Here is a 27,983-nt window from a genome sequence, read left to right on the forward strand (position 1 = left end):
AAAAGAAAAGAAAAGAAAAGAAAAGAAAAGAAAAGAAAAGAAAAGAAAAGAAAAGAAAAGGAGCTGGGTTGTTTTCTGTGGGTCAGATATTTAAAGGTGACGAAAATTTAATGCTTCTGAAGGAAATTTTTGACAAGCTCAACATAGGTTAGTGAGCAAAATGCTGCTAACCTGTGGATACCTTTGAAGAAACTAAGAAAAATCACCTCCTTTATCCGTCAACTCAGGCTTCCAGATTTCAGAAATGCTCAGAACTTACAGGACTGGTAGGATTTCAGCTTGTTTTTTCCTCCCATCTTGTTCTGGGGTTTTCCCTTTCGGTTTCCCTCCTAGGCCTTGATGCAATGTCCCAGTTCAGTTTCTCGCTGGCTATTACGAAATAACGAAAGCTTTTTCAAAGAATAAATTCTTGTCTTCCCTCTTAGTCAGCCTCCCACTCCTGCTTCCAACAAAAACATCTGGAGAGTCTAATTTTAAGTAATCAACCTTTTCAGTCCGGTGATTAAAAGATATATATCTGAATTTGCATTTCATTTGTAGGAATTCTGCCCGAGAGGCATTTGTTTTTCATCAAGCTCCCGTGCTTTTCATTAGGCCCTCCCTCACCTTCTCCCTGGGGTCAGCCTGCCTGGATAAGTAGCTCTCTTTCACCCCAGCTTCATGCTTTTCTCTCTCTCTCTCTCTCTCTCTGCAATGTAGAACCATTAGCAAATAACCCTAACCCATCAGGTTTCATTATTTCAGTAATGGAATTTGTCAAGGTCAGCCCACTGATAGCTCCTAATGACCACTCTGTTGATAAATAGAGGGTAACTACAGTAATATTCATTTTAAGCAAATAAAATATACTCTGATTAAGAATCCATTCTGCCCAGTTGAAATCCAATTAAGGCCTCTAAAGAGGAAGGTTCATGTGAGATCCTCCACTTAAGAATTACATAATCAACACAGTTCAAGTTAGACTCTTTTGAGTGAGCCTTAACTTTCTTTGAAAGCAATAAAGTATTGTCCCCCATTCAAAAACGGAACAAGCGTGATTATTCTCCAGCCCCTCAGCCCTTTCTCCAGAGCCTGTATTTCCTGACTGTCACAGCCATGTACACAGAACTATCCATCTATCTGTAGTAACCCCACACCATGGTTCTCCTTTCATGCAAGTGAGCTTGTTCACTGTTAATTTTAGGAATCCTTTCTTCCATTGATCTAATTGTTGTGGAAGTTTCCATGCATGGTGCAGCAAAACAAATTGAAGGTAGTTAAGGGATGGTGGTCAAAGCATGAGCATGAACAGCACAGACACCAGCTTGAACAAACATGAGCTTTAGCACCAGGGCAAGAGCCTGCTTGACCTGGTTGTGAAGCTTTAAGTGGTGGGTTACTAGAAAATCCAAAGGGAGAGCTGTGGATCAGTGATGGATTCCAGGGCTCTCCTCATCGGCTGGTAAGGAAAACAAAAGGAATTGAGCTGTTAACCATCTGTGTGGTCAGAAAAAAATGGTGTTGGTTTAAAAGAGCCTGCAAAAAGAGCTCTCCAAGAGTCAGTATTTATAGAGCAGTGATTCACAGCAGGTTAAGAAGGTGTACAACTCGCTGCTTATCCCCACCCATGACCTTATGTAGTAGGTGAGAAAGACAATGAACAGGTTAAAACAAACAAACAAAACAAAAACAGCCGCCAACAATGGCAAGGTGAGGTGCTATGAATGAACAGGATGTGGTGCCACAATGTCAATGATGGAACATATTTAGAAACTTTTCTGGAAAGGCTTTGCTGGCCATTTCCATGCCCACTGACTCTTGGGAGGAGAAGGAGGAGGAGGAGGAGAAACCACCACCACATATGGCATCTCAAAGACTTGAGGAAACTTAAAAGTCACTGCTGCAGAGAAGCGCCTGCAAATGCTGAGTCCTAGAGGGATCTTATCAGTTTCACCAGTGTTGAATAGTGCTACTGCTTTCTAAAACCGAAAACACCTCACAAATAGGGAACTCATTCCTAAGCCATGAAAATGCTACCAGGAGTGGGGTTAAGTGACATCACATTCCTCAGTGCAGATGAAGGTGATTATGATTGTTTCTTGTAGGGACACAAATTGTACTGTTTTAGAGACTAATGACTTCAGACTGAAATGAAAAAACAAGGTTTGTGACCAGTCTGTCATGACTTATTGCACCTAAGGTTCCCTAGCTCCTAGCTGGTATTGCCCATCTTACCAGGTGGCCGAAGCAGAGCCCGGACACAGTCCCTGCCACCTTCCTCCATACCTAGTTGAGTACTGTATCTCTCATTTCTGCCACCTGCTTTTCTCTCAAATTCATTTCTTCCTCTCCACTCCCTGGCCTTCACCCCAGTTTGGGAGTTGAACTTTTGAATGAATATATTCATACTGTATTCTCTAAATTGGTCGGCTTTATTCTTATCAAACAGGTTATATCTGTGCTAGTCTAATTTATAAAACACATATTCTCTCTGTCTCTGTCTCTTGCAGTCTTGGCAGTTTCTAACTTCCCTAGACATTATGGTGCACAAGGCCAATAAGGAATGCCCTGCCTTGTTTCTCTGTCCTCTGTACCACCTTCAGCTCCTCACAGCACTTACTCTCCTTCATCAACACACTTCTTCCTAAGGCATTTTTCCTTCCTTTCTTCCTAACCACTAGCATTAATTCTTCAAGATGTAGCTTAACACTCTCTTCTTGAAGGCCCAAGAGCTGACTGAGGGAGAGGCCTATTCTAGATTAATTCCCAGCACCTTCCTGCTCTGGACTCAGAAAACATATGTTCTGGCTACTCGTATGTCAACTTGACACAAGCTAGAGTCCCCTGAAAGAAGGAAACCTAAATTGAGAAAATGCCTCCAAAAAATCCAGCTGTGAGGTATTTTCTTAATTTGTGATTGATAGAGGAGGACCCAGCCCATCTCTGGGCTGGTGGTCCTGGATTCTAGTCTAAGCAAGCCATGAGGAGTCAGCTCCCTCCACGGAGCAGCACCCCTCCATGGACTCTTCATCAGCTCCTGCTCCCAGTTTGAGTTCCTGTCCTGACTCCCTTCAGTGATGGACTAAGATGTGGAAGTGTAAACTGAATAAACCCTTTTCTCCCCCAAGTTGCTTTGGTCATAGTGTTTCACCACAACAATAGAAACTCTAACTAAAACAGCATGTGTCAATTTAGATACACTTTACTTCTAACACAGGATGTACAATATGAAGCCATTACCTTCCCTTTAAAGCTTGTTTCTCCCTTCACAAGTTCTTATGATAGAAACCCCCAATCTCTTCCTTAGCCCCTATTCCTCCTTGATCTCTAAGTTCTGTCAGTTCCGTCTCCCAGTATCTGACAGACCCTCTACTTCCTGTCCCAGCCCTGCTGTAACTGGCCACCTTGTTTGCTATAGCAGCCTCTTTGCTGCTCTAGTCCAAATCCATCCTCCACATGGCCAGGCATTCATTGCATCATTTCTGTTCTCTGTCGGAAATCATTTGAGAGCTACCCATTGCCCCCAGGATAAAGTTAAATTTTCTCTAAATGACTTGCAAACCCCTTCAAGATGTGCCTCTTGCGTTTTAGTCGGAGCCCATTTCTCTCTCAAGCACCCTTACTTCATATCGAATTACTTTCAGTTCTGATTATGTGCTGAGCTTTCTTGCCTCTGGGGCATTTATCCAATTTGTCTGGATAAAGTCTTGGTGTTTTCGGAAGGCCTGGCTATCACTTTCCACAGAAATCTTTCCTAATCAGTTCTCATATCCAAGTCAAGTGGCCCTCCCTGCATGATACAGCCTGAACATTTGAGTGTCTCTCCTAATCTGTGTACTGAAACCTAATCATCCATGTACTGGTGAGAGTTGATTAAATCCTGAGGACAGAACTCTCATGAATGGATTAGCACCTTTGTAGAAGGGGCCTGAGAGAGATGTCTTGGCCCTTCTGCCATGTGAAGATGCCATAAGTATAGTTTTGTGTGTATATAAGGAAATGAGGAAATATAAGGAGCCCATATCAGGCATGCAGTTGCTGCTGCCTCCACCTTAGATCTTCTAGCCTTAGGAACTGTAAGAGATACATGTCTATGATTTATAGATGGCCTCCTTGGTGCCGTTTTGTTACAGCAGTCTGTTGGGTCTAAGATGCCAGTGTGCCTCATCCCTTGTCCTGTCCTCATGCCAGTGTTCATCATAGTGACATAAATGCCTCCTACTGACCTGTAAGCTACTCAGAGCTGCAGACTGTTGTTGTTTGGACAAGGGTTACATTTCTCAAAATTTAACCTCATTCCTGACACACTTTCAGTAAGATATTCCTGTTGTAGTAAATTTTTAAAAAATGCGGATGGGGCTACATAATGTTTATTATTAGCCCTAAGATTATCATGGCGGTGTTGTCTAACGTGCTCTCACAAATAAGACGACACAGTCACCTGTTAGATTTTATAATTCCCTTATTTACCTTGGGCAGGGCACATACTCCACTTACACTGTCTCAATAACCTCACCGTCTATCTCCCAGCCTCCACCCTATGCTGTCTGCCACAACCCTCCTCATCTGGTCTACCTTTCCTCCATAAACCCATCGTACTTGCTTGTATTCTTCATTTGGGTCTTCCTTTTCACGCCATTATTGAAGTCTTTCCTCTCAGGCCACATGGTGTTTTTTTTTTTTTTTTTTCCCACACTAACCCATTATCCTGTCCTCCTTTTGTCTCTCCTCCCATCTGTCTGTCCTCTCCAAGCTAGGGAACCTTAGCTACATCTACCCCATTCTGCCCTGCCCAGATACAGGCCATCTAACCAACCAATCAGGTAAGTGTTAGGCAGGTTTACAAAACAAGGATAGGTGTAACCAGATCTTGAGGGCCAGTGACACACATCAAACCAACCTCGAACATATACCCTCCATGAATCAGTTATGAAATTGAATAACAGTATGTCTCTTAAATCTAAGTTCTAAGGAAATATAATCCAAGTGTGAAATCATACATAACCACCACCCTCAGGCGCATCAATAACCTATTCAACCTAAGGACTCCGTTCAAGAAACCTGAGGAGTCTTGCAGAATTCACTGCCACTGACTCGAAAGTATGTTCAGGGTCTGTCTTGGGGTTTTACCACTGTGAAGAGACACCATGACTATGGCAGCTCTTATAGAGGAAAGCATTTAACTGAGGCTGGCTTACAGTTCAGAGGTTTAGTCCACTATTATCATGGCATGAAGCATGGTGGCACACAGGCAGACACGGTGCTGGAGGGGGAGCTGAGAGATCTTTAGTTGGATCAGTAGGCAGCAGGAAAAAGAGAGACTGGGGCTGACTTGTACACTTGAAACTTCAAAGCCACGCCCATCCCAAAAGGCCACGCCCACTCCAACAAGGCCTTTTGCTGCTAATAGTACCACTCCCTTTGAGCCTAAGGGGGCCATTTTCATTCAAACCACCACAGGTCTGTTTAAAAGACCTACACCTCTTGGGAACAACTGAGCCTCACATCCACTTAAAAAGCTCTCTCGCTATTTGAAACCTTGCTGTGTTTTCTACCTCTTGAATTTCTGAAGCTTACAGCATTTCCAGTAACATTTCTTAAATATTTTCCCTTTCCACCTGCCTCTGTGAGGAAATTGTGAAAGTAATCAGATTTATTCAAGTTTCATTGGAAAGTTAGAACTCGGTGCCTAAGCTCTGACTTCGTCTTTTCCAAATAGTGTATTAGTTTGATTGTAAATCTATGAGGGACTGATGCTTTGCTTTTATTTTAATGAGTTTCTGTAGAGAAAAAAAAATCTCAGTTGGGTACTCTCACAAAGGATGAGACAGTATTGGCAGGGGCCCAAGAATATCTGAGTCCTGTTCTCAGCCTAAGACAATGTGCATAAGCAGCGACAAAGCATTGGGGGTGGGGGAGGGGGAGCCTAGTTACATCCTATTGTATACATTAATGTGCCATGCTAAATAATTTAGATATTCAACTCGTAGATGTGTCCAACAGATGGAAACCTTTTAACAGAAATTTAAATGTATTAATTCTGAGATTGAAATTTTTTGCATTTTGGATAATACTCTTTCCCAGGTCTTAAAATTCTCATAGATTCCAACCTGCCTGCCTGCCATATTCATTAGGGAGGGGACTTTGGAGATTCTGTGTCTGTTTACATGTTTGCTGGCTACATGAAATGAAGAGCATTCCAAAAGCATTAAAAATATGCAAGGAAAATTATGTCTCCATTTGGGGATTTCTTTCCTATTTTCCCAACTCCCTAAGAAGCTGCAAACCAAAAGAGACATGCCTATACCTGGCTCCAAAAAAGATGTCTACAAAGATCTCTTTGCTAAAGATCAGTTAAGTCCTGTGAGATTTCTGAAGGTCAGAATGGTTATCAATCTCTTGTATTTTAACCTATGGATTGAGTAGGTGTCCCAGAGTTTGGCCAATCTACAGCATCCCTTCTGAAAGGTAGAGAAGAGGTTCAATGGAGTTCCTACTTTGGCATACTTAGTTTACTTTAGCATAGTTCTTGTCTCCCTCTGGAGAGCAGGAGACTGGGATCAAGGTGGCAGCCAGGCCGCTTCCCTCTGCGGTGGTCCTTTCTAGGCCCTTATCTTAGATTCCAGTGGTTTGCTGGTGGTCCTTGGAGCCCCTTGGCTTTTAGATCATCACATAATCTCTGTCTTTATTTTTACAAAGCATTAGCCCATGTGCAGCTCTTTTACTGGGCTCTGATCACCCCCTTTTTATAAGCCCATCAATAAGACTAGATCGGGGCCACTCCCACGGCCTGACTTTATCTTGGTCATCTGCAAACAGTCCATTTCCAAGTAAGATCATATTCACTGCTGGAGTTTCGGATTTGGAGCTCACTGTAGAAAGCACGACAGCCCCAGCCCGGAAAAGAGCTTTCAAGATTGATGATCTGGCCACAAGCACTATTCCATTGCTGCCTTAAATGTGATAAAAATGTTAATTATATTACTACTGTTCTAGTTTGCTTTTGGTCCTATAATGAAACACCTTGGTCAAAAGCAACTTATGGGAAGGGATTTATTTGGTTTACAGGTCACAGTCCATCACTGAGAGCAGTCAAGGCAGGAACTGGAACAGAGGCCAGAGAGGAGTGTGACCACAGGCTCTCTCAGCCTGCTTTTTTATACAACCCAGGATCACCTGCCTATGGCTGGCCCTGCAAACAGTGGGCTGGACCCTTCCAAATCAATCACTAATCAAGAAAATGCCCCACAGGCCAATGTGACAGAGGCAATTACTCAACTAGGGCTCCCCTTTTCCCAGTTATGTCTAGCTGATAACCAAGACCTCCGTGTCCCCGTGCACAGGAGTCATCCATCAGTCCCATAGATCAAAAAATCCTACGGCAACTTTCAATCTAGAAAGAACTGGTCCTGAAATGATAGTATTTTCTACAAAATCATCCTCCAGCCCCTCTAAGAAGGCCTTCCTATAACAATCAGTCCCAAACTGGTCCAACTAGAAAATGGACTGCCTAGATGGCCTCAGCCTCTTGTATCACCTAACAGGAAATTCTAATAGTGCCAGTTCTGACCATGTCTACCAAAGCATCCTAAGGGGGAGGAGCAGGAGGCATGGCTCAGAGAACAGAGGAATTTATAGGCCCACAGTGGGATTAAGAAGTACTGATGTCCATAACTACCTGGAGAATTCCCCTTCTCTCCAGATTACAAGTAAAGAGATAAGCCTGGAGAGATGGCTCGGCAGCCAAGAGCACTGATTCTCATCCGGAACACCTGGGTTCAATACCCCAAAACACATGGTGACTCAGAACCATCTGTAACTCTAGTTCCAGGGGATACAACGCCCTCTTCTGGCCTCCATGAGTATCAGGCACACAGGTGGAACACAGACACACTCTTGACAAACACTTGTACACATGAAATGAAAATAAATAAAAAAGTAGAGAGGGCTCCCTTGTCCTATTCTGACGGTACACTAGCTGGGACAACAGACGATTCCTCCTCATTGGAGGAAGATGAGAGACTCAGAGCCAACAGAAAAACTAAAGAATGTCTACCAACCAGAGATCATTAATCCATCTGTAGGAACCATAGGCAACCCGAGCGGAGGGCTGCTGAGAAAGCCACAATGTAGACAGTGCCCTGGCAAAGGGTACACAAAGCCCAGCCAAGGGATGCCCCAGGCAGAGAGAGCGGTGGTGACCCCAGCATCTTCTCTAGTCTCAGGTGAACGAAGAGCTCAACTCAAGCTACTTTGCAATCACCTGGGAGCTCTGAGAGGCATCCATGCCCCAGCCCTCAGCCTTACCTAAGTTGCAGACTCAGATGCCACATAGCTTTAGCCAGATGCTTGGCTTTTTCAAGTTGGTCATCGGTCCAATGTGTATCCAATAACCAGTGATAGCGCAGAGTGGAACAAGAGCCAGCAGCCGGCCTCTGAGCTTTCTCTCCTGCTTCTAAGCACAGGGTTAGGGGACTTAGAGCTAGAGCCAAAGCTCATGCAGATGTCCATAGAGATATCCAGGCTGGATTTTGGGCATATGATACCCTTTAGCCTGCAGTAATGCTAGAAGTGCTCTCCCTGGAGACTAATCTTCCTCCTTCCAACCGCAGGAGAGATGCAAGCGAGGCCTATGCACTTGCTCTGTCTGCAAAGCCCGTCAGGACCAGGCAGGCCTTCCTCTCCCTGAGCTGCTCTGATCAAATGTTCCTGCCTCCCCCTCTCACTTCTAAAGGCTCCTGTGATTACATTGGGCCCACCTGGGTGGTCCAGGAAGCAGAAACCTTTTTGGTTTGTTTGTTTTTCAAGACAGGGTTTTTCTGTGTAGCCTTGGCTGTGCCGGGGTTGCTTTTTAGACCAGGCTGGCCTCAAATTTCCAGAGATTCGCCTGCTTCTGCCTCTGCTGGGATTACGGGTGTACACCACCATGTCCAGTAAGAGGAACCTATTTTTAAGATCAACTGATCTCGATGCTTTATTCCTGCCCACCATTTTAATTCCTCTTTGCTGTGAAACATGACATACAGGAGACTGCTGAGGGCATCTTTGGGACACCATTATTCTGCCTATCACAAAATACATCAGGTGCAAGTGTTTAGGAGAAACAACTTCCTATTAATTTCACACACACACACAAAAAAAAAAGCAGGTCATGGCGCCTCAGAAGAGACATAGAAAAGGAAGGTGATGCGGGATAGCTTCCAGGGCTTAGGGTGAAGGAATGATTGTACTTTACTGTAAGCCTTTAACGCACAACTTCCAGGCCAGCATTTTTTTTTTAATTACCATTTCCTCCACTCTTTCTTATTAATTACTGTCAGTGAACTCCTGAAAACTGATGTCCTAGACCTGTCCTGGCATTGGCTCTATTCCAACTTACCCTACGGAGGGGAAGATGTTGGGGGTGGGGCCGTGGAAGGCAGACCCCCTTAAAGATGAATGTACACATTTACGTGTATGTGTCCAAGTTTAGAAGAGGTGTGTTCTTCTGGCACGCTAGCACACGAGACATTTTGGATCACTGGACCTAGATGAACAGCCAAGGTGTTTGCGTACGTGTGTGCAGTGAGTGGTGGTAGCTGAGGAAGAGAGGAAGGCCGGTACACACCATGGAGGCCCAGGGATACACAGGCAGAAGGGAAGTGGTAAGAACAGTGGGGGAGCTCAAGCGCGAGTCTGAAAGGCTTGAAGTACAGGCGTTGCCACGGGAATGGAAAGACAGGCTGTATCCACGCAACAAGGAGTATCAAAGATAGCCCCTTGTTGGCCATTAAGTGCACTAAAGGGTAGAAGATGCGTGGGTCCCTAGCATTATTAGCATGTTCATGGGGAACATAATGAAAATGTTTCCCCTAGGTTCTTGAGCCAAGTATACACACACAAAGCAATGTCATTCCCTGGGCAAAGAGGGAATAGGTGACGGGATGCAGCTCATAGCACGGCTGTGGTTGTGCAAAGGTAGGGATGCCCATTAGAGAGATGAAAAGCTGAGAGGCCACGCAGGCATTCAGTACTTTCATCTTACTGACTGTGACCATGTCTCTCCCTTGGGGTGAAGGTTTTGTTTGATTCCGTTTTCCAACTCTTCTTTCTGTTCCTTTGCCCTCGTTTAAGTAATAAGAGATCCTGAATAATTTCCACACGCATCTCAATGCTCCCACAAGTGAGCACACTTAATCCTCCACGCAGAAGCATTGGCTGTAAAATGAAAGTCATGAAAATGGTAATAAATCTCAGGTTGTCGAGGAATCTATTAAAAATGTCCTATAAACACCACAGCCTAGTTAAACCAGACAAGACAAGCATCCACCAGGCCAATGTCCTAAAACATTTGAGTTAGGGGCGGTGGGGAGATCAGATCATGTTTACAACCTACCTCATTCATTTGTTAGCCCTAAGGCGAACCAGAGACTGTATTGGCATCTGTGCCTTCTTCATAAAATGAGAAGAATGCCTCCTGCCTCATAGGCAACTTGTTGCATAGAGCATCTGTGATGACCTAACACCCTGTGGATCATTCCTCCCTGCTTTTCACCTCTGCGTGTGTATTTGTTTGCATGAAATATCGAATGTAAAGGCAAGCTGTTTCCTTGGATGACCATTAAGCTCTCCTGGAATGCCTTACAAGAAAACCACCTGGCAACCACCAGATAAACTCCATCAAAGGTGCTTTCTAACTTCAAGTCAGGGAGTGCCTCTTTCTGCAAGCCCAAGGGCATACTTAGACTGGAGAAGACAGAGCGTGCACAAGTAGAAAATAGAGCCCAGAAAAGTTTCTCTGATATAGAAAAAAATAATTCTACCTCTAAATCCCCGAGCTTACATGTCAGGGTATGTATGTATAACATACAAATGTAGAAGACAGGTAGTAAACTCTTCCCTGAGTAGCAGCTTTCCTATTGCTCAACTTGTAGGTGGTGAAAGAGAAAAACATAAAGAAGCTTCTAGAATTCAAGGCGCTCACACACAGCTAAGACATCAGGGGAGTGCTGAAGTGTAGCTGGGGTTAGAAGGTAAAGTTGCTGGTTGGAGACATTTTGTGCCCCCAGAAGGCAGCGTCAAATGGAGAATTTACCTGTCTGTGGAAAAGCGGTGTTTTCCGAGCCCAAGGGCATGAATCTGAAATGAAGCCGAGAACAAGCCTGGCTGATCTCAGGGGTTTAGGAACCAAATAAAAAGTCACTTTGAGCCTCTTGGTAAAAAATGGTGTCAGTTTATCGGTATAGAGACAATGACCCCAAAAGTAAGGCCAAGGTGAAAAGCCCATGAGGGATGTGAATTAAAAAGAATTCAAGAGAAATTCTCTAAAGCTCTAAGCCTGCCAAGCTAATAACAAAATGGAAAAGTGTATCTAGCCCACAGACACATTTTGCTTTGCTTATACAATGTGTCTCAGTTTTCTTTTTAATTGAGCCTGATTGTACAGATATTATCATCTACCAAGCACTGGTCTCCCAACCAACCTCCAGGAACCCCAAAGCTCAGACATGTTACTGAGTTATTAACACTGGCTCCAAACGCATTTGAGTTCATGGTTGTCATTAAGTGGTTTGTGATTCCAGATTGTCTGATGTGTGTGTGTGTGGTCTATATACCTGTTAGTGTGTGCGTGCACAGGGTGCATGCATGCTTCTGTGTGTGTGTGTGTGTGTGTGTGTGTGTGTGTGTGTGTGTGTGTGTTCAGCTAGGTGTGCATGCCATGTGAATGTGGGGAAGTCAGAGAAGGACCTTGGGCAACTTGCTTTATCATCCTCCACCTTACTCCTCTGAGACGAGATCTCTCATGGGAACTGAAGCTAGGCTGGAGGCCAGAAAGCCCCCATGATCCTCTTGAGTCCATCTTCAATATTGTGCCAGTGTTACAGGCATACATGACCAAGGTCTGCTTTCAGGTGGGGGCTAGAGATTTGAACTGAGGTCTTCATCCAGAAGATCTTCTTACCCATCAACCACCACCCAACACCATCACCACCGGAGTCTGTCATAGATTCTGCTAGGCTGGCTGGCCAGTGAGTTCCAGGGATCTTCTCGTCTCTGCCCCACCTTCCAGTTCTGGGGTTACAGATGTATGCCATTGTGCCTAGTTTTTGTTTGGTTTATTTTACATCCTAACAGCAGTTGCTCCTCCCTCCTTCCTCTCCAGTCCCTCCCCCCACCTCCCCTCTCTACCCCCACCCATCCACATCTCCTCTGTTTTTCTTCAGAAAAGGGCCAGCCTCGATGAATATCCAATAGTCATGGCATATCAAGTTGCAGTAAGACTAGGTACCTCCTCTTCTATTGAGGCTAGACAAGGCAAGCCAGTAGGGGTAAAGGGTCCCAAAGGCAGGCAACAGAGTCAGAGACAGCTCCTGCTCCCACTGTTAGGAGTGCCATATGAAGATCAAGCTGCACAGCTGTAACATATGTGCCAAGGGCCTAGTGCCTGTTTTTCATGTAGGCTCTGGGCATCTTAGCTCAGGCTTTTGTACTTGTATGGTAGGCAATTTACCAACTGAGACATCTTGCTAGTTCTATTTTTTTTTAAAGTATTAAATACTTGACAGTACGCTAACTGCAAATTCCAACAAAAGTAGGAAATGGTGGGGAAGAGCAACAGAAATTTTAGCATCAGCACTTCAGAAATTGTCCATTACGACAGCTGCATATCGTACTTCATGTTGAGTAAAGTGAGCACCAACCGCTGCGCTTCAGAGCGATGGCTGTTCTCAATGTGAGTTCGATATTTAGAGGAGCTTCTTAAGATCTCTAAAAGTCTTCAGAACTCTAATTCCCAACTTTTCCTAAGACTTAGACTGGGAGCCAGTAGGTCAAATTTTGGCTTGGGAAGGAGTGAAATGAGCAGACATGCTGAAGCATTTGCCAGGTGTTGGTTGGCTCACATGCCTGAAGCACTTAGTATCATGTATTGGTTCACATATCTAAAGAACTGACTGCCAGGGCCTGAGCCCCTAAGGCCCAAGGACAGAAGGGGCACTTTTGTGGCCTCCTGAGCACTGAGTGGGCAAAGAGCAGTAAATGTTCTTCGCCTACCCACTGCATGTGCGGTATAATTTCACATCTGAGATCTTAGCCTGGAGCCCAGCCCTCCCACATCCTTTGACATGCTCAGTCTCACTTTATTAAGTGCAGTTTCTGCTACATCAGCCAGAATAAGCTACCATTTCTTAAACCCAAAGACTATGACTAGCAAAGAAGGCGATGCAGACCTCCCATTGGGGGCTTCATGGAAAGAGAGTCACTCATACAAATTCCCATGAAGTCCAACGCCAACCAAAAAAATTCCCAGCTGTCCCAAGGTCCACAGAGGAACCCACAATAGACATCTCTTTGATCCTTGCTCTGTGAATTCGAATCCTCATGGGTTTTCTTAAGTTGTACCCATTTTTGCACCTATCATTTAGTGTTGATGGTTGACACCACTGTTCTCACCCCAGGGGTCATGTTCAGCACTTCTGTTAATGAGCCATCTTAGAACACAGTCTGCTCTGCGGGGCCCCTATCTTGGGTGGTCAGTGGTTTGATGTTAATAGAAACAGGAGTTGAGCCATGAACACATCTCCAAACTAAGTTGTAAGGGAGAGAGCATGTCTCTTGGAACCAAACAAGGGCAGCTGGAGGTTTGGCCTACAGCAGGCATTTCAGACAGTTCATTCTGTCTGAGCATTAAGAGGGGCTATGGAGCATTCTTTTCTTTGCCAGCTGTTAGTACCACAGTCACCACTAATGATACAGCGAGTCTCATTTCTGTTCCTGATGGCGGTCCTTTGAAGGAACATCACTGAACAACCCTCATTTCGTAGAAGAAACTCAGAGAAGTGAGGGGGCTTGCTTCAAATAACAGAGCTGGGCTCTTCTGATATTAGCTAATTGCTTTTCTCTCTTACACTGGTGCCTTTCAAGTGTGCTTTGCGGCAGGTCTTTGGGAATCCCCGGGACACTCTCAGGAAGTCCAAGGGGGTCAGTGATATTTTCAAGATGGCATTTGCCTTCTCCCCTCTCTTATGGGGACCGGGTGCAGTTTCCAGATACAAGGATTAGCGACAACAAAAAGACTGAGTCAGATGGAGCCATGCCAATGCACCCTGTTCTATGCAATAGTGCCACTTCAAATTTGTTTGGGGGAAATGCAGGGGCTTTTTGTTTAAAATATGCTACTCACGTTAATATGTAATATATTATTATTAAATGAGTCGGTAAATAATTGCCTTTAAAATGCTCTTTCGAATTTCCGAAACAATAGATACCCAAAACTCCCCAAAACAAAAGCTTTCTGGACCCTTGAATGATCTTTTTTAATGTGTAAATAAGCCTTGAGACCAAATGTTCCAGAACTGCTACTGTACATTATAATACCCTTCAGCAACAATAAAGTTCAAGGGAAATGCATATTTCCTTGAATGCATCATTTCCTTCCTTCCTTCCTTCCTTCCTTCCTTCCTTCCTTCCTTCCTTCCTTTTTTTTCAGTATGATGCTGGTGATAACCCTGGCACTGCCTACTGTCTCCTCTCCCTCCCACGGTCTCTTTGAGATAGATGACAGGGAAAGGTCTTGGATTATGAAGTAACTGATTATAGTAAAGCCCCTTCTTCCTCTTGAACTCCTAAAGTACCTCATTCAGTGGGGATCCAATTAAATATATGACGGATGGATAAATGACCACAACTGATTGCTGACCCAGATGGTGGACCTACTCAGTGTCTATAATAAGAAAAGATGTGAGTACGGAACTCGGTTTGTAGCTCAGGAGGGACAAACTTGACAAGCATTGGCAGAACGTTGAATTTGGCTTCAGGGAAAAAAAAACAAAAAACAAAAAACCAGAACCAGAAACAAATCAAGAAAATGTGTGTTAGCTTCTGAGCCTTCAGTTAGTTGCACAGTAAACTAGAGATTGCCCTAGCCCACAGTGGGGCCAGGTACACCTTTGCCAAGATACACAGCACCAGCTGCCTGCCTCCTGGGATGCACAAGGCCAGGTGTTCATCAGGATGCACACAGACCCCCTCCCGGACCCTGCTTTGGTTGAGAGTCCCATCCAGATGTCATCCAGCCACAGGGCCAGCTCAGCAGCTGTTTCCTACCTGATTCTCTCCCAGAAATGTGAACGAGCTCCGAGCATCACACCCCACCATCATTCAGCTGTGCTCACCCACATCTTCTGTCTCGTCCCCGATTGCATTTTCTCCCATACCACCTCCTTAATAAATCATGTATGCACATGATTTAATTCTCCCTATGAGATCTCGGGCTTCCTGAAGCTTTGCATATGCCCTTAGTATTATCTACAGAACCTCACCCACCATAAAGGCAATCGTAATTTGTTTCATTTAAATAAATCTCAGAAGTTTACAAAATAATTCTACACCAGTTTATCACCATTTCCTCATCAAAGTCCTGCTCGAAAATTAGGGCAGATCTCTCTCCCTAATCTCCATCACAACATTGCAGGCTGAGTCATTAAAAGTACACAGCCTAAGGTCACCCAGCCAGTGAGGAGCAGTCAGGAGACAAACTTCTGTTTTAAACACTATCTTTAAATACAGTCTCCTGTCTTAAATACTGTCTTTCCTCACTACGCCATTCTCTAGATTCCCAGTAATAACTTTACTTGAGAAGCAGCTTTAAACAGAATAACAGGCCCGATCCCAGGGCAGGAATCAGAATAGTAAGAAATAAAGCAGAGATTGTCTGCACCCTCCCATCACCCCCTGTGGTTTCAGCTGTCCCAGGAGTCTGCTCTGGGCTGCCTCGTCCTGTGGGCAGCTCTCCTGTCTCACATCAATGTCCACTTTGCTTTCTTCTACCTTTATGACATTGTTCAGCAATGCCGAGATGTGTCTACAGAACGTGTTATAATTCCCAACCCTTCTCCCACCCCGCCCCTTCGTGCGCTTACTCCCTAGTCCCACAGACATTTACCTGAGGTCTGAACTTATAAGAAGTTTTTAAGAAAAAGCATCTCTGCTACTAATCATAATCACCACCCCACGGGTATAATGATATTTCTACAGAAAAGAAAAATGCTAAGGTGTTGGAAGCACCATGTAAGTGATTATGGAGTCAATTGCAGAGTTAGGAAGGAGTTCTTACTGGAGAGAGAATGATTTGGAAAGTCTTCACAAAGGATATGCCTTGAGATACATCTTGAAAGAAACGTAGGAGGGGGTCGGGGAATACAGTCTCCCTCCGAAGCATATCTGGTAGACATAGAAAACAAAAAGTGAGCTTTCTATGCAAGTGCACCCACGAGACAAGTTGCCCACCTGCCCACCCAACCCCCTGCCTTACCCAAGCCCCTGCTTAGCTTAGGAATGACAAAAAGTGGTTTGTGAAACATTTGGAGAAGTAGGCATCATCAGAATTGAATCAGAGGGCAAATGGGATGAGTCTCTGTATCCTCTGTTACTATTTCCAGTGCCCTTGGATGCTCTCCACTTTTAGTAAGATGCCAGGGTGTATTTATCAACTCACTGTCAGGCTGGCACTCCCTAAGTTATTCCCCATGGCTTCTCTCTCATGACAGCCAAGGCCCACATGGACCTACCTTTATCCACTGCCACTTGAATTTGGGTAGAAGCCAACTCTGCAGTGTATTCTAGATACAATAAAAGGGACATCTCATGCTAACAACAGCACACTGCCATATCTCAACCAAGTCACTGGGAGGAGATACTTTTGAGAGGAGGCAGGTCTTGAGAACATCTCAGATCACTATGCAACTAACTGAAAAGGCAGTTTGCAACACTGTTCTGAATAGCTCAAGACATGGTGAAGAGGAGTCAGCGAGAGAAGGCCACACAATTATGTGAAAACTTAAGAATGGTGCATAATTCCATGAAGACCAAATTGCAAAGACCTTCTAGGGTGAGCTGAATGATTGGTAATTGCTTGAGCATGGAGACATTGTGGGTTCTCTACAGTTTGGTGTGTTTAACCCACAGGTAGGTTTGACTTCCCATAGACCTGGGTTGTGTGTACACATAGCTGCCACACCCTAGCCTTGCAGACACCAGCGCTGTTTCTACCCATACCTTGTAGACCAGAGGTGCCAAAACTAGATGTATCACATGCAAAACTTACTCAAGAAACCTGTCCCCAATAGGAATTCAGAGAGTCAATAATAAAAGATGGGGTTAGACAATGCGGGCCAGGCATGGCCTTTGTCTAAATAACACTAAATCCTCAACTGAGAAACGAACACCTAGTAATGCTGGATGACATGCACATCTCTATGCTTATTTAAAAGGAAAGTATAGTATACAAAATTTTGAGTTTTAGTATTAATGTTTTGATACAAGATCACAACTGAATATATAGATATGAGGTATAATGTTTGATACATGTATATGATACAGAATAATTAAGCCAGATTAACTTATATAGCCATCATCCAAAGTCCCTTCATTACTGTGGCTTCAACAACAAATCAAGGTCAAAATTCATTTCACCGACTCCACAGAATTCTTCTCTGATTGCCACACACTCATGATGTGGCATACCCACCCCATAAAAATAACCAATTAGTTTTTAATAATAAATGTCAATGCTTTCAACCACATGATATGATTCAGACACTTACATTTTCAAGGAGCAAAAATGACAACTATAAATAAATCTTTCCTGGAACAAGAAGCATGTGGATGGGCTTCTGGGTCTTGAAGTGACAGTCACTGTCTGCATCTCCAAGTCAGAATTCAAGCTACCATTTAGTGGGAGACCGTCACAGAGTTTTCAAGCACAGCCTCTTTGCTACAGGGGGACCGGTAGAGCCAGGGGCCACTGAACCAAGAATCTATGATGGGCAAGTAGTGCCAACCTCTGCTTCACACACTTCTCTCTGAGGGTCACTGGCACCATTTTTGTTCCAATGTCAGGGCAGAACCTAGTCATTCGTATTTCTCAAAGTCCATGTATTGGTCTGGGAATGAAGCCCAGGCACCATCATTTCTTAAAGTTTCCTGGGTGATCCTAATGTGCAACCAAAGTTGAAGGCAACTGTTAAATGGGATGGAGACCAAGGGAGGAATTTACATTTTCTTCCTAATTTCTGGCCTCAAAAAGTGTAATGTCACATTGGAGGAAACTTACTATGAGATTAAGAATGAAGAAAGATTCAAAGTTCAGAGAGTCTTTGAAGAGGGGTGTGTGCATAAGTGTGTGTGTGTGTGTGTGTGTGTGTGTGTGTGTGTGTGTATGTGTGTGTGTGTATGTATGTATAATATGTGTCTGTATGTACGGGTATGTAGGTATACGAATGGATATGTACATGGATGTGTGTGTGCAACATCAGTGAAATTCAGGGTAATTAACAATACTGGCTGATAAAAGTTTTCAGATAACCTAATGAAAGTTCTCTCTTTCTCAGAGACTATATATAAATATGTATCTATGCCAGTTAAAGGTTTGGGGAGCTGTCTGAGACCAACATTAATGAGCTCAGATATAGTTATAGATTTTATAACCACTATAAAAAGAAGACACAATCGGTTTTTAACAATCGGCCATAAAAATTAAGAGGCTAGTATAAGTCTTAATTCTGTCCCTAAATTTCTATGCAGTTCTTTAAAGAAAAGTTGTGTAAGCTTGCTAGGGCCAATTTTCCTCTAAGGTGAAATTCTTATCAACCCTTAAGAACACCTGGGTAATGTTTATCCAGTCTGTGGAAAAGGGCAATGTAGAGTGAACGCATGTGTGTAAATTATCGTGAAATGTTGCCATGTGTTGGAGCCGATAGGTTGGTGAGTGTCATTTCCAGTTTCCCCATCCACCTTCAATTTCCCTCTCCCTGCAGCTTGAAGATTATCCTGTAGCATTGGCTTATATGGTGATTTCTGTTCAACTGCTAGTAAATCCCCCCCCCCCTTTTTTTTTTTAAGACAAGTGTTCAAATGTACAGAAAAGGTAAAAATCGGAGGGAAATTGAAACTTACGACTCAGAACTTTCCTCAGGGTCATGAAATATCTGTTTCTATCTTCTCAGCTCTCTATACACTGAAAGCCCCTGCCCCCCCCCAACACTGACTGTCAGTGTTTCACTTCCCAGGAGACCCTTGCTATCTACTATTTCAAGCTTCTTGATTGGAAGAAAAAATAATTGCCACAAAAGAGCCATTAGTTCCAAGATCCTTAACTGTCAAGGTGGAGGAGTAAAAGGAAAGCCTGTTTATGACATCTGGAAGTTGGGAATTACGATCCTTTTGCCCATGGTATGATGCTAACCAGAGGTGTGAGCTTCTTGTGCACAGCAAGCAGGGCACTGAGCTCACGAAGCCCTCGTGTTCTCAGCGTCCGTGATTCCCCGTTCACTTCACTGTCTGAATTTTAATGCAAAGGAATGAAAAATGTGCACGGAAGATCCAGTACCTTTAGTGAATTTTGATTGCTGTTTTCTACTCCTCAGGAAAAAAAAAAGTATTAAACAAAATGCAGAGTCACGTAGTTCAAGCCACCGTCTGTTTGTTCATAAAGCAAAATGCTTAATATGCAGAAATTTCAAGTGAGAGGAGATGTCAGGTCTCCAAAAGCCACTATTATCAAACAAAGCAGCCAGAAAATTAATGCACTTGAGATGACTGTGGCCATACTCTTGGCTATCAGCCAGTGCTCTTCATTTTTCTTGGCAGGAGTGTGCTTCTGAACCTCTTCATTGTACACACAAAGCCCTAGCTCCATGCTTTTGTTCTTTGACAAAAATGTCTTTCCCTCTTTCTAGAGTGTTGCTTGAGCACTCCTACCAGTCTTTCTACAAACATTTGCTGACCACGTACTCAAGAAGAAACACTGAAAACAAGTGGTATACAGCAGTGGCTAGATAGTAGTTAGATGGAGAAGTGGGTCATTCAAAGACCCGTGAACTTGACTCTCCCCCATTCAAATCAAGGTGTCCCCTCTGAAGCACAAAATGATCCTGCCTATGACCTCCTGCCATGCCTTCCTGCAGGTAGTTCTTTATCTCAGACATTTTAGAGGGAGAATCTATGTGTCTGCAGGAATGGTTCCATCACCCCTTCCTTCCATGGCTGCAGAAATCAAAACACCCCTCAGCGGCTGTCTAGTTAGCGTGATTCTCCAACCCAAGACATAATTCCAAATTCCAAATAATTAAAGGATTGGGTGTTTTAGGCTGTCCTAGTTAAGTGAAAATGGCCACCCATTATAAATTACCAGGTCATAAATAATAGGGCAAAAAGGCTTTCAAGGTAGAAACTTTCTTTGCATTAATCAAGAAATGAACACCCAAGAGTTTAATAACAAAATCATACACCTTTTTGGACAGTTGATATTTTGTTTATATGCATCATGACTAATAGTAATGGCTGTAATTCATCACATCAGAAAAGTAATCAACAGTGCTAGCTGTACCAAATTAAAATTGATTGAGACCTCCCATGACCCTGGCAGAAGCTAATAATTACATCATCTTCACGTAGCCAATAGTGAACAGCCAAAACACTATTTGTTTCTTTGGGTTTATGAACTCTATTATGTAAGGGCTAACATAGAAAAACTGAACAAAACAGAACAAAATAATGTTGGTATCTTTTCCTGAAAATTCCACAAAGAAAATTATTCCCACCTGCTTTGCCGTGTGTTATATGATCTCTCTTGAGCCAGGCACCATCCTGGTGTTCTACATATTTGATCCCTTTCATCCTTGCTCCATTCATGAAGGCATATTGGCACCAACCTCATACCATAAAAGAACTGAACATCACCCCAGAAGCCCAGAACCATAGCCATGAGTCACATCTATGTCCATCTGAAATGGATGTCCAGCGTGTCCATTCTGATGAAGTAAGCAGGGAGTCTGTATAATAATAAGACTGGATGAGTACTAGAAATATCTCTCGTGGATATGAGTACAAGAAACATCTCTCACAGATGTGAGTTCAAATGTTGGCCAAAAAAAAAAAAACACAAAAGCACACTTCTTAGAAATCATAGGTTATCTTTTCTAAAGTTACTGAAATTCGGTGAGGCATCAGACAGTCTCAAAGGATGGTTCCCTTACAGTCACAACTCTTAGCTCAGAGGATGTTCCCAACAATACACAGGAATGAAGGGTCCTTTACCAGTAAGTATCCCTAATGTCATTTACGTTCACCTCCCAGGAGACAGAACAGGATAAAACAAAAACAAGAACTGGGATGACCTTGCATAGACAAGGGACAAATGTCATCACTGAAGCCTGTGGAGTTACCAGCAAATGGTACTTAGAATGAGTCTTGTAAGGCTGGGATAACAGCTCAGGGAGCAAAGAACACACCAGGCAAACATGAGTGCCCAAGTTTGAATACTAAGCACTTATGTAAAATCCTGGGCATGGCAGCAAGAGGGAGGGGCAGGGCGGAGCCACACGGATCCTGGGGCCTCACTGGCCATCCAAGCTAGCTGAGATTGCAAGCTCTTGATTCAATGAGAGACACTGTCTCAAAATGTAAGGTAGAGAAGTAACTAAAGATGTCAGTCTCTGGCTCCCACATGGGCCCAGACTGTGAGTAGGCACACACACGCGCACACACACACACACACACACCCCTTGGGGGACCAGACAGAGAGATACTCTTGTCAAATATTTTCCCTCCCACCATCGGAATGTTAGGACAGTCACACCTGTGTTTGAGGAGAGCCAAACTCTGTTCTGACCATGCAGAGTTTGGCTGTTTTTCTCTTGTTTTGTTGTTGTTGCTGCTGCTGCTGCATTTGTATTACACATTCTCAAAGGAATGGCAAGGCAAGAGTTCAACAGTGACCCCTGACTCTGGGATGAGCTGCATCTTAGGGCCGCATCTTAGACTACAGAGTGGCTGAAAGCTCGACCAAGCATCCTCTGTCATGCAACTCAGGAAGCTGAAAAAACAAGCAAGTGCAGGAAGGAAACAGCTTTCTTTTCTCAGAATGTTTACCCTTTGGTGGGAGAAGCAGACTTGATCTGCTCTGTACAGTTGTTTCTTCTCCTTCCCCATCCTCCTGATTCTGCCTTTGTGATAGAAAAAAAAATAACATAGACTAAGAAGTATATCATGATTGCTTTGGCCTAGACAGCCTCCCTCAAACCTCCTGAACTCCAAAACGAGAACAAAACATCACATCACGGTCAAGCTAAACTTCACTGAGTAGGGTCCAGTCACCATGGGGAGAAATTAGCGTGATCAGAGCCAACGGTGTGACATTTCCTCACTGCTGTCCTCCTCTGCCTGAGCTGTGTACCACCTGACTGGCTGTAAGCTCATATTTCCATGTACTGTAGCATTCTGTTTCTAACTCACACACTTGACAATAATATGTTTGAACTCTTGAAGTAAGCTGGTCAATTCTTTGACCAGCCAGGATTATGTGGTGATGCTCACACCATCATATACTCAGTTCCTTGATCATCTGTCTCACTTTTCATCCTCTTCCAGGTATCTCCATGCCAATCCCAGTCTTTGGACTCCAGGATGACTCGAAGGTCTTTAAGGAGGGGAGCTGCCTGCTCGCCGATGACAACTTTGTCCTGATAGGCTCTTTCGTGTCGTTTTTCATCCCCCTAACCATCATGGTGATCACCTACTTCCTCACGATCAAGTCACTTCAGAAAGAGGCCACCTTGTGTGTGAGTGACCTCAGCACTCGGGCCAAACTAGCCTCCTTCAGCTTCCTCCCTCAGAGTTCTCTGTCCTCAGAAAAGCTCTTCCAACGGTCGATCCACAGGGAGACAGGCTCCTACGCAGGCAGGAGGACGATGCAGTCCATCAGCAACGAGCAGAAAGCGTGCAAGGTGCTGGGCATCGTGTTCTTCCTGTTCGTCGTGATGTGGTGCCCGTTCTTCATCACCAATATCATGGCCGTCATCTGTAAAGAGTCCTGCAACGAAGACGTCATCGGAGCCCTGCTCAATGTGTTTGTCTGGATCGGCTACCTCTCCTCAGCTGTCAATCCACTGGTCTACACACTGTTCAACAAGACGTACAGGTCTGCCTTCTCACGGTACATCCAGTGTCAGTATAAGGAGAACAGAAAGCCACTGCAGCTAATTTTAGTGAACACCATACCAGCATTGGCCTACAAGTCTAGTGAACTCCAGGCGGGCCAAAACAAGAACTCACAGGAAGACACCGAGCCGACAGGTAACGACTGCTCTATGGTTTCGCTGGGAAAGGAGCACTCAGAGGAGACTTGTACAGACAACCTGGAAACTGTGAATGAAAAAGTTAGCTGTGTGTGATGGACGGGAGGCTGTGACCAACTGCCGAGGCCGCTTGAACAAGTCTGTACCCGTGTGTGGGGGCAGGGAGAGAGGACACTGGGATAAATTGGACTACTCCAGGGAGTCAACAGTGTTTCTGCGCCTCGCTGTGTTCTGTGTGTTCAGAGGAGCGAGTCACAAAGTGTGCACTGGGACAGTGTCCTGACAGCACTTGTAACAGGAGCGTTAGGACACTTTTAACATTGTCAATGAGAGCTTTAAAATCATTGGCCTTTATTGTGCAATTGTAAGGAGGCATAACATCAATCTAATCGCCTTCTATTATCAAATAGAAACCTTGCTGCCACGTTGTTGATGGGCGGCATGGGAGTGAGTTGGCGATCTATAAATTGTTGTATATAAAAATAGCTAGAAATAATGAATTAGCCTCTTTTTTTAAAAAAAAAAAAAAGAAAAAAGAAAGAGTTTCAAATTCACCCTGACACATATTTTGAAAAGAAAAAAAATAGACAGTATTATGAAATTTGTATTGCTGATATAATTCATTGAAATACTTGACAATATTTTTCATTCTTGCTTTTCCATGGATGCCATTTTGAAGTGTTCACAGGATTGCCGGCATTTGCTGCATCTGTCGTTAATTCTCAGATGCGGAGGGTTTTAAATGTTATTCCGTAACAGGCTGCTTTCTCTTCCACTTCTTGGGCTTTACCTGAATTTGCAATGTGGTCTTGTTTCGCATATTTTCTTCTCTGTAAACTATCAAAGGATAATTTCCCTTTTTCAAGTACAGTTCCAGAACTTGCTTCAGAGAAACAGCATCCTGGAGGTGTACTGGTACCGCACTACCGAACGACTGCGTTGCGCATGCGCCCTTTGAGCAGTGACCAGTACGACGAGTTGACTGTCAGGGCCGAGCAATAAACTCAGGTTTCTCGCTGTTAGCAGTAGCTTCTTAGGCTATTTCTGTAGACTTCAAGTGACTTTCCTATTGACGTTTATCAGGTAAAACCGAGGTTTTTAAAGGGCTGGGGATGGAGCTCCGTTGACCAGCGTGCTTGCCTCACCCGCGGGAAGTCCCGGCTCGGACCCCCAGCACTGCATCAACAGGGCACCAAGGTGCATGCCGGTCATCCTAGTGCTCGGGAGATGCAGGTGGGAGGACCAGAAATTCAAAAGAATTCTCGGCTATCTATCAAGTATGTGGCCAGTGTGGACTGCATGAGACCCTGTCTCCAAAACGAAATAGATAAATATAGGCTTTTTAAAAAAAAAAAAAATGATACTTTCAGATTAATGTGTTTCTATTATTTCCTTAGAAGGGGTTAGCTTAGCTTCCTTCCACAGTAATCTGTTTGACTCTGTCTTATGAGCGGAGCAGTTTCTTAGGGATATAAAAATAAATGTGTAAGATCTTTGCAGTAAAAAAAAAAAAAAAAAGACAACTTAATTGGTTGTTGTCAAAAAGTATGAACAGATTTATTTTGAGAATCAATCGGTTCAATTCCTTTCTTACCAGATTCAGAAAAGGCTTTGTAGCAACTCTTGAGAATTTTTTTTCTCAGTTTTTCTCACTGGTTATAGACCTATGCCAGGCAAGCAAGGAAATGGGAAAATATCAGTTGGATCAAGGACGGTACCTAACACACAGAAATAAGCACCTCAGACTGGATCCAATTCATGACTACCAAGATCTAAAGCAATATTCTTGTTCCTTCCCACTAAAACTACATTCCTTTTACTCTGATAGACACTAGCTCCCAGTTAGAAAGCAAATATCGGTTACCACAATATTTTGTAGAAAAGGCTATTACTGACTAACAAAGGTCAGCTAAAGTTAGTCCACCTTGACACTGTGATATACAAGAGTGAGTTGCACATCTCTGTCAGGTCAGACGATAGACACAGGGTAAAATGCTGAAACCCTTATTTTATTGAAAACAAAGGTGTTTTACTGTAAGCTTTTGGGAAGTGTTACAGGTTTAGAAATTAAAGAATGTAGAAAGCTTCATTATGTAAGTTGGAAATTAAGATTTTATTTTCCCCTAAGTATGTCTCTAGGGCCACTTAGAAAGACCGTCAATTGCTTCAGACCTAAAATTTATAACGTGTCACTAGCTCTGAGATTGTATTTGAAAGAAGTTAGTCCCTGAGGACCAGGCCATATTGACTGGAAAAACGGAAGTGTTAAGAAATTTGCTCTAATGTGGTTGCCTTAGTTTAAAACTCTGCACATGCCAATATGTATTAAGGAAAAAATTACAGGTTCCATCCCATAAACTTAATCTTCGTCAGAACGAACATGAATACTGCCTGAAAGGTGTCTTTTTGATTACACATATATTACCAGTGTGTACGTGGCTTTTCTCTCTGTAAGTATCTATTAAAGTGTATATAAGAAAATATGTACCTGTATATATGTACAGACATGTTCCCATGCACTTTATTCAATATTTATATATTTATATGAAGAAGAGCGAGTCGGTGAGAACAGACACATGTGCATGTTTGAATCACGTTGATCTAAATGTGAGTTCATGTTCTAATATTCCTACGACCTTCCGTGACTGACAAAGGAGGGTTACTGTGTAACAAGAGATACACTTTAAATAAACTGGAAGCTGCTTTAATTATATGGAAAGATTTTAACACAATCCTATCAGGGTGTTGAAAACAATAGCCTCTATTCAGTTTATTAATCTTTAGTTGAGTGATAACTTTAAGCTTCTCTTTACTCTGGGTACTTCCGACCCCTATGGCTTTTAGATACACTCCTCCCCAGTAGGGAAAAATAAATAAATAACCACCAAGTGATTTATGGATCCGCGATGGAAGGATTCATTTCTAGCCAGTGCTATTAAAAGAGTAACAGACGTCACTCTTCTTTAAGTTGAATGATAGTCTCCTAGACTTAAGGGATTCAACACCGTAAGTGAGGAAAACTCAGGAAAAGCTTACATGATCTATTTGGCTACACCGCCATCTCGTGGTCGGTTTTGAAAAAAACGCTACCGTAGTCCAATCAAATCGCTCCCCAAGGCTGCTTTTAAGCAAAAGGGTTCTTGTCCTATTTTGTGCACTGAAGAAACATATTTATAAAGTGTTAAGTTATTCTGTGCCATATGTAACAAATACAGTGAAGATTTATTTTATGTACTGATTTTAATCTATTCTAAAATATTTCAAGAATGAATGATTAATTGCAAATAAAGTATATATTAAAAAAAAAATACCAGTGAGTTGATAGCTGTGTTTGCTAAAAGAAATTGCCCAAAACCTTCCAGGTCTTCAAGCTGAGGATAGTCGGAGAGTAAAAGCCTGTGCTTCTGGAGCCATCTCCCGAAGCTACAGCTGACTTCATCAGCTTAATGGTCCTGAGTCAGCTTCCAGTCATGTACAAAAGATGGATTCTCTGCATCCTGCTGACACAGCCAAAAAATATAGAGGCATTCACACGGGTGTGCACATGCAAGGGGCATTGCCGTGTATGCACAAACATACACACTCCCTCACAGGAGTCACAGTTGACCAAGGACGTAGAGCATTGTCATTAAATATGCCAGAAAGTCACTGGAGTCATCGCTTCATCTTTAAACATAGAAAAAGGCAGGGCTTTGTGGTACCTACATATAACCCAGCACTCGGGAGGAGACCGGGGAGGGGGGTGGATGCCTACAGATTTCAAGGACAGCCTGAGCTACATGACACCCTGTTTCCAAAAAAAAACTCAAAAATGAAGACATTGTAGAAATGATTGCAAACAGGGCTTGTTTGGTTTTTTTGTCCCCCCCCCCCCAGGCTGTCATACCGCCTGTGTTGAGCCCATACCTGCTATACCCCAGGTGTTAAGCTGTCTGTTTTGCTTATTTTACATAAATGGACTCCTTCACAGTGAACCCAAAGGTGGGAATAGTCCTTTTTGAGGATGAGAAAACTGAGGTTCAGTTAGTGGCATGTCCAAAGCCACACAGCCAACAAGAAAAGTAGCAGTTCAAGCCAGGGGCACCTGACTCCAACCCATAAACATTTCTCCCAACTTCACCCAAGTGGGGGAAGTATATTTCAGAAGCTACACACTCCAGTTTCCCTCTTTGCTTCTCCCGTACGCTGGTGATGAGCTTGAGTCACCCTCAACGCTCTGTACCTCACTGTCGTGTCTCTAGGATGGAGCTTCTGGGCCCTGCCCTGGCTGACAGAGGTGGCTACCTCAGGTCGCATCTGTACGTGATAACCTGCACCTCACTGAAAAGGTTAGAACTGGGTTTGATTGCTTTAGTTTTGTTTTCTGATATCATCATTATGATACTAAGGAGTCTATCTAGGGTCTTACACTGCTAGAGGCAGGCATTCTGCCACTGGATTGTAACCCGGGTCCTTATTTATGCTTTCCTTTGGAGAGAGGGTCTTAAGTGTTTCGGGCTGGCCTTAAACCTACCGCCTAGCTTAGGAAGGGCCTGAACCTCTGATCTTCCTCCAGTATTGTTCAGAATTTTCTACTGAGTTCTGTGAATGTTTCTGACTTTTAAAATGCATTTTACTTTTGCCACCAAGATAGAGGTTCCTCCACGTGGCTCCCTATGTCCCATTTACCAGACTGTCCCCAGATTTATGGTCACATGCAATCTGTGGGTAGCAGAACAGATTCAGCCACTCATCTTTGGTAAGTGAATAGAGAGAGCCAAATCAACAGTAGAAAACAATAAAAGGGGATTGACCCATGCGGTCACCTTGGGAAGGGGTCCTGCCCATCGCTGTCTCGGCTCCAGTCTCTCCTGCAAAGTCGGTCTCTGCCCGCATCATCCTCTAACAAGC

At 43.6% G+C, this 27,983-nt stretch overlaps 1 protein-coding gene across 1 annotated transcript in view; it reads left to right on the forward strand.

Moving 5' to 3' along the window:
• The window catches only part of Htr2a (5-hydroxytryptamine receptor 2A), a 61,855-nt gene extending 35,548 nt beyond the window's left edge, over positions 1–26,307 (forward strand). The window contains exon 3 of the mRNA XM_055609719.1: positions 22,387–26,307. Coding sequence (XP_055465694.1) covers positions 22,387–23,189 — 803 coding nt within the window. The 3' untranslated portion in view covers positions 23,190–26,307. The remainder of the gene's footprint in view (positions 1–22,386) is intronic.
• The last annotated feature ends 1,676 nt before the right edge of the window (positions 26,308–27,983 follow it).

This window comes from Psammomys obesus, unplaced genomic scaffold (genome assembly GCF_907164565.1).
Source record: "Psammomys obesus unplaced genomic scaffold, mPsaObe1.curated_primary_1811, whole genome shotgun sequence".
NCBI lineage: Eukaryota > Metazoa > Chordata > Mammalia > Rodentia > Muridae > Psammomys > Psammomys obesus.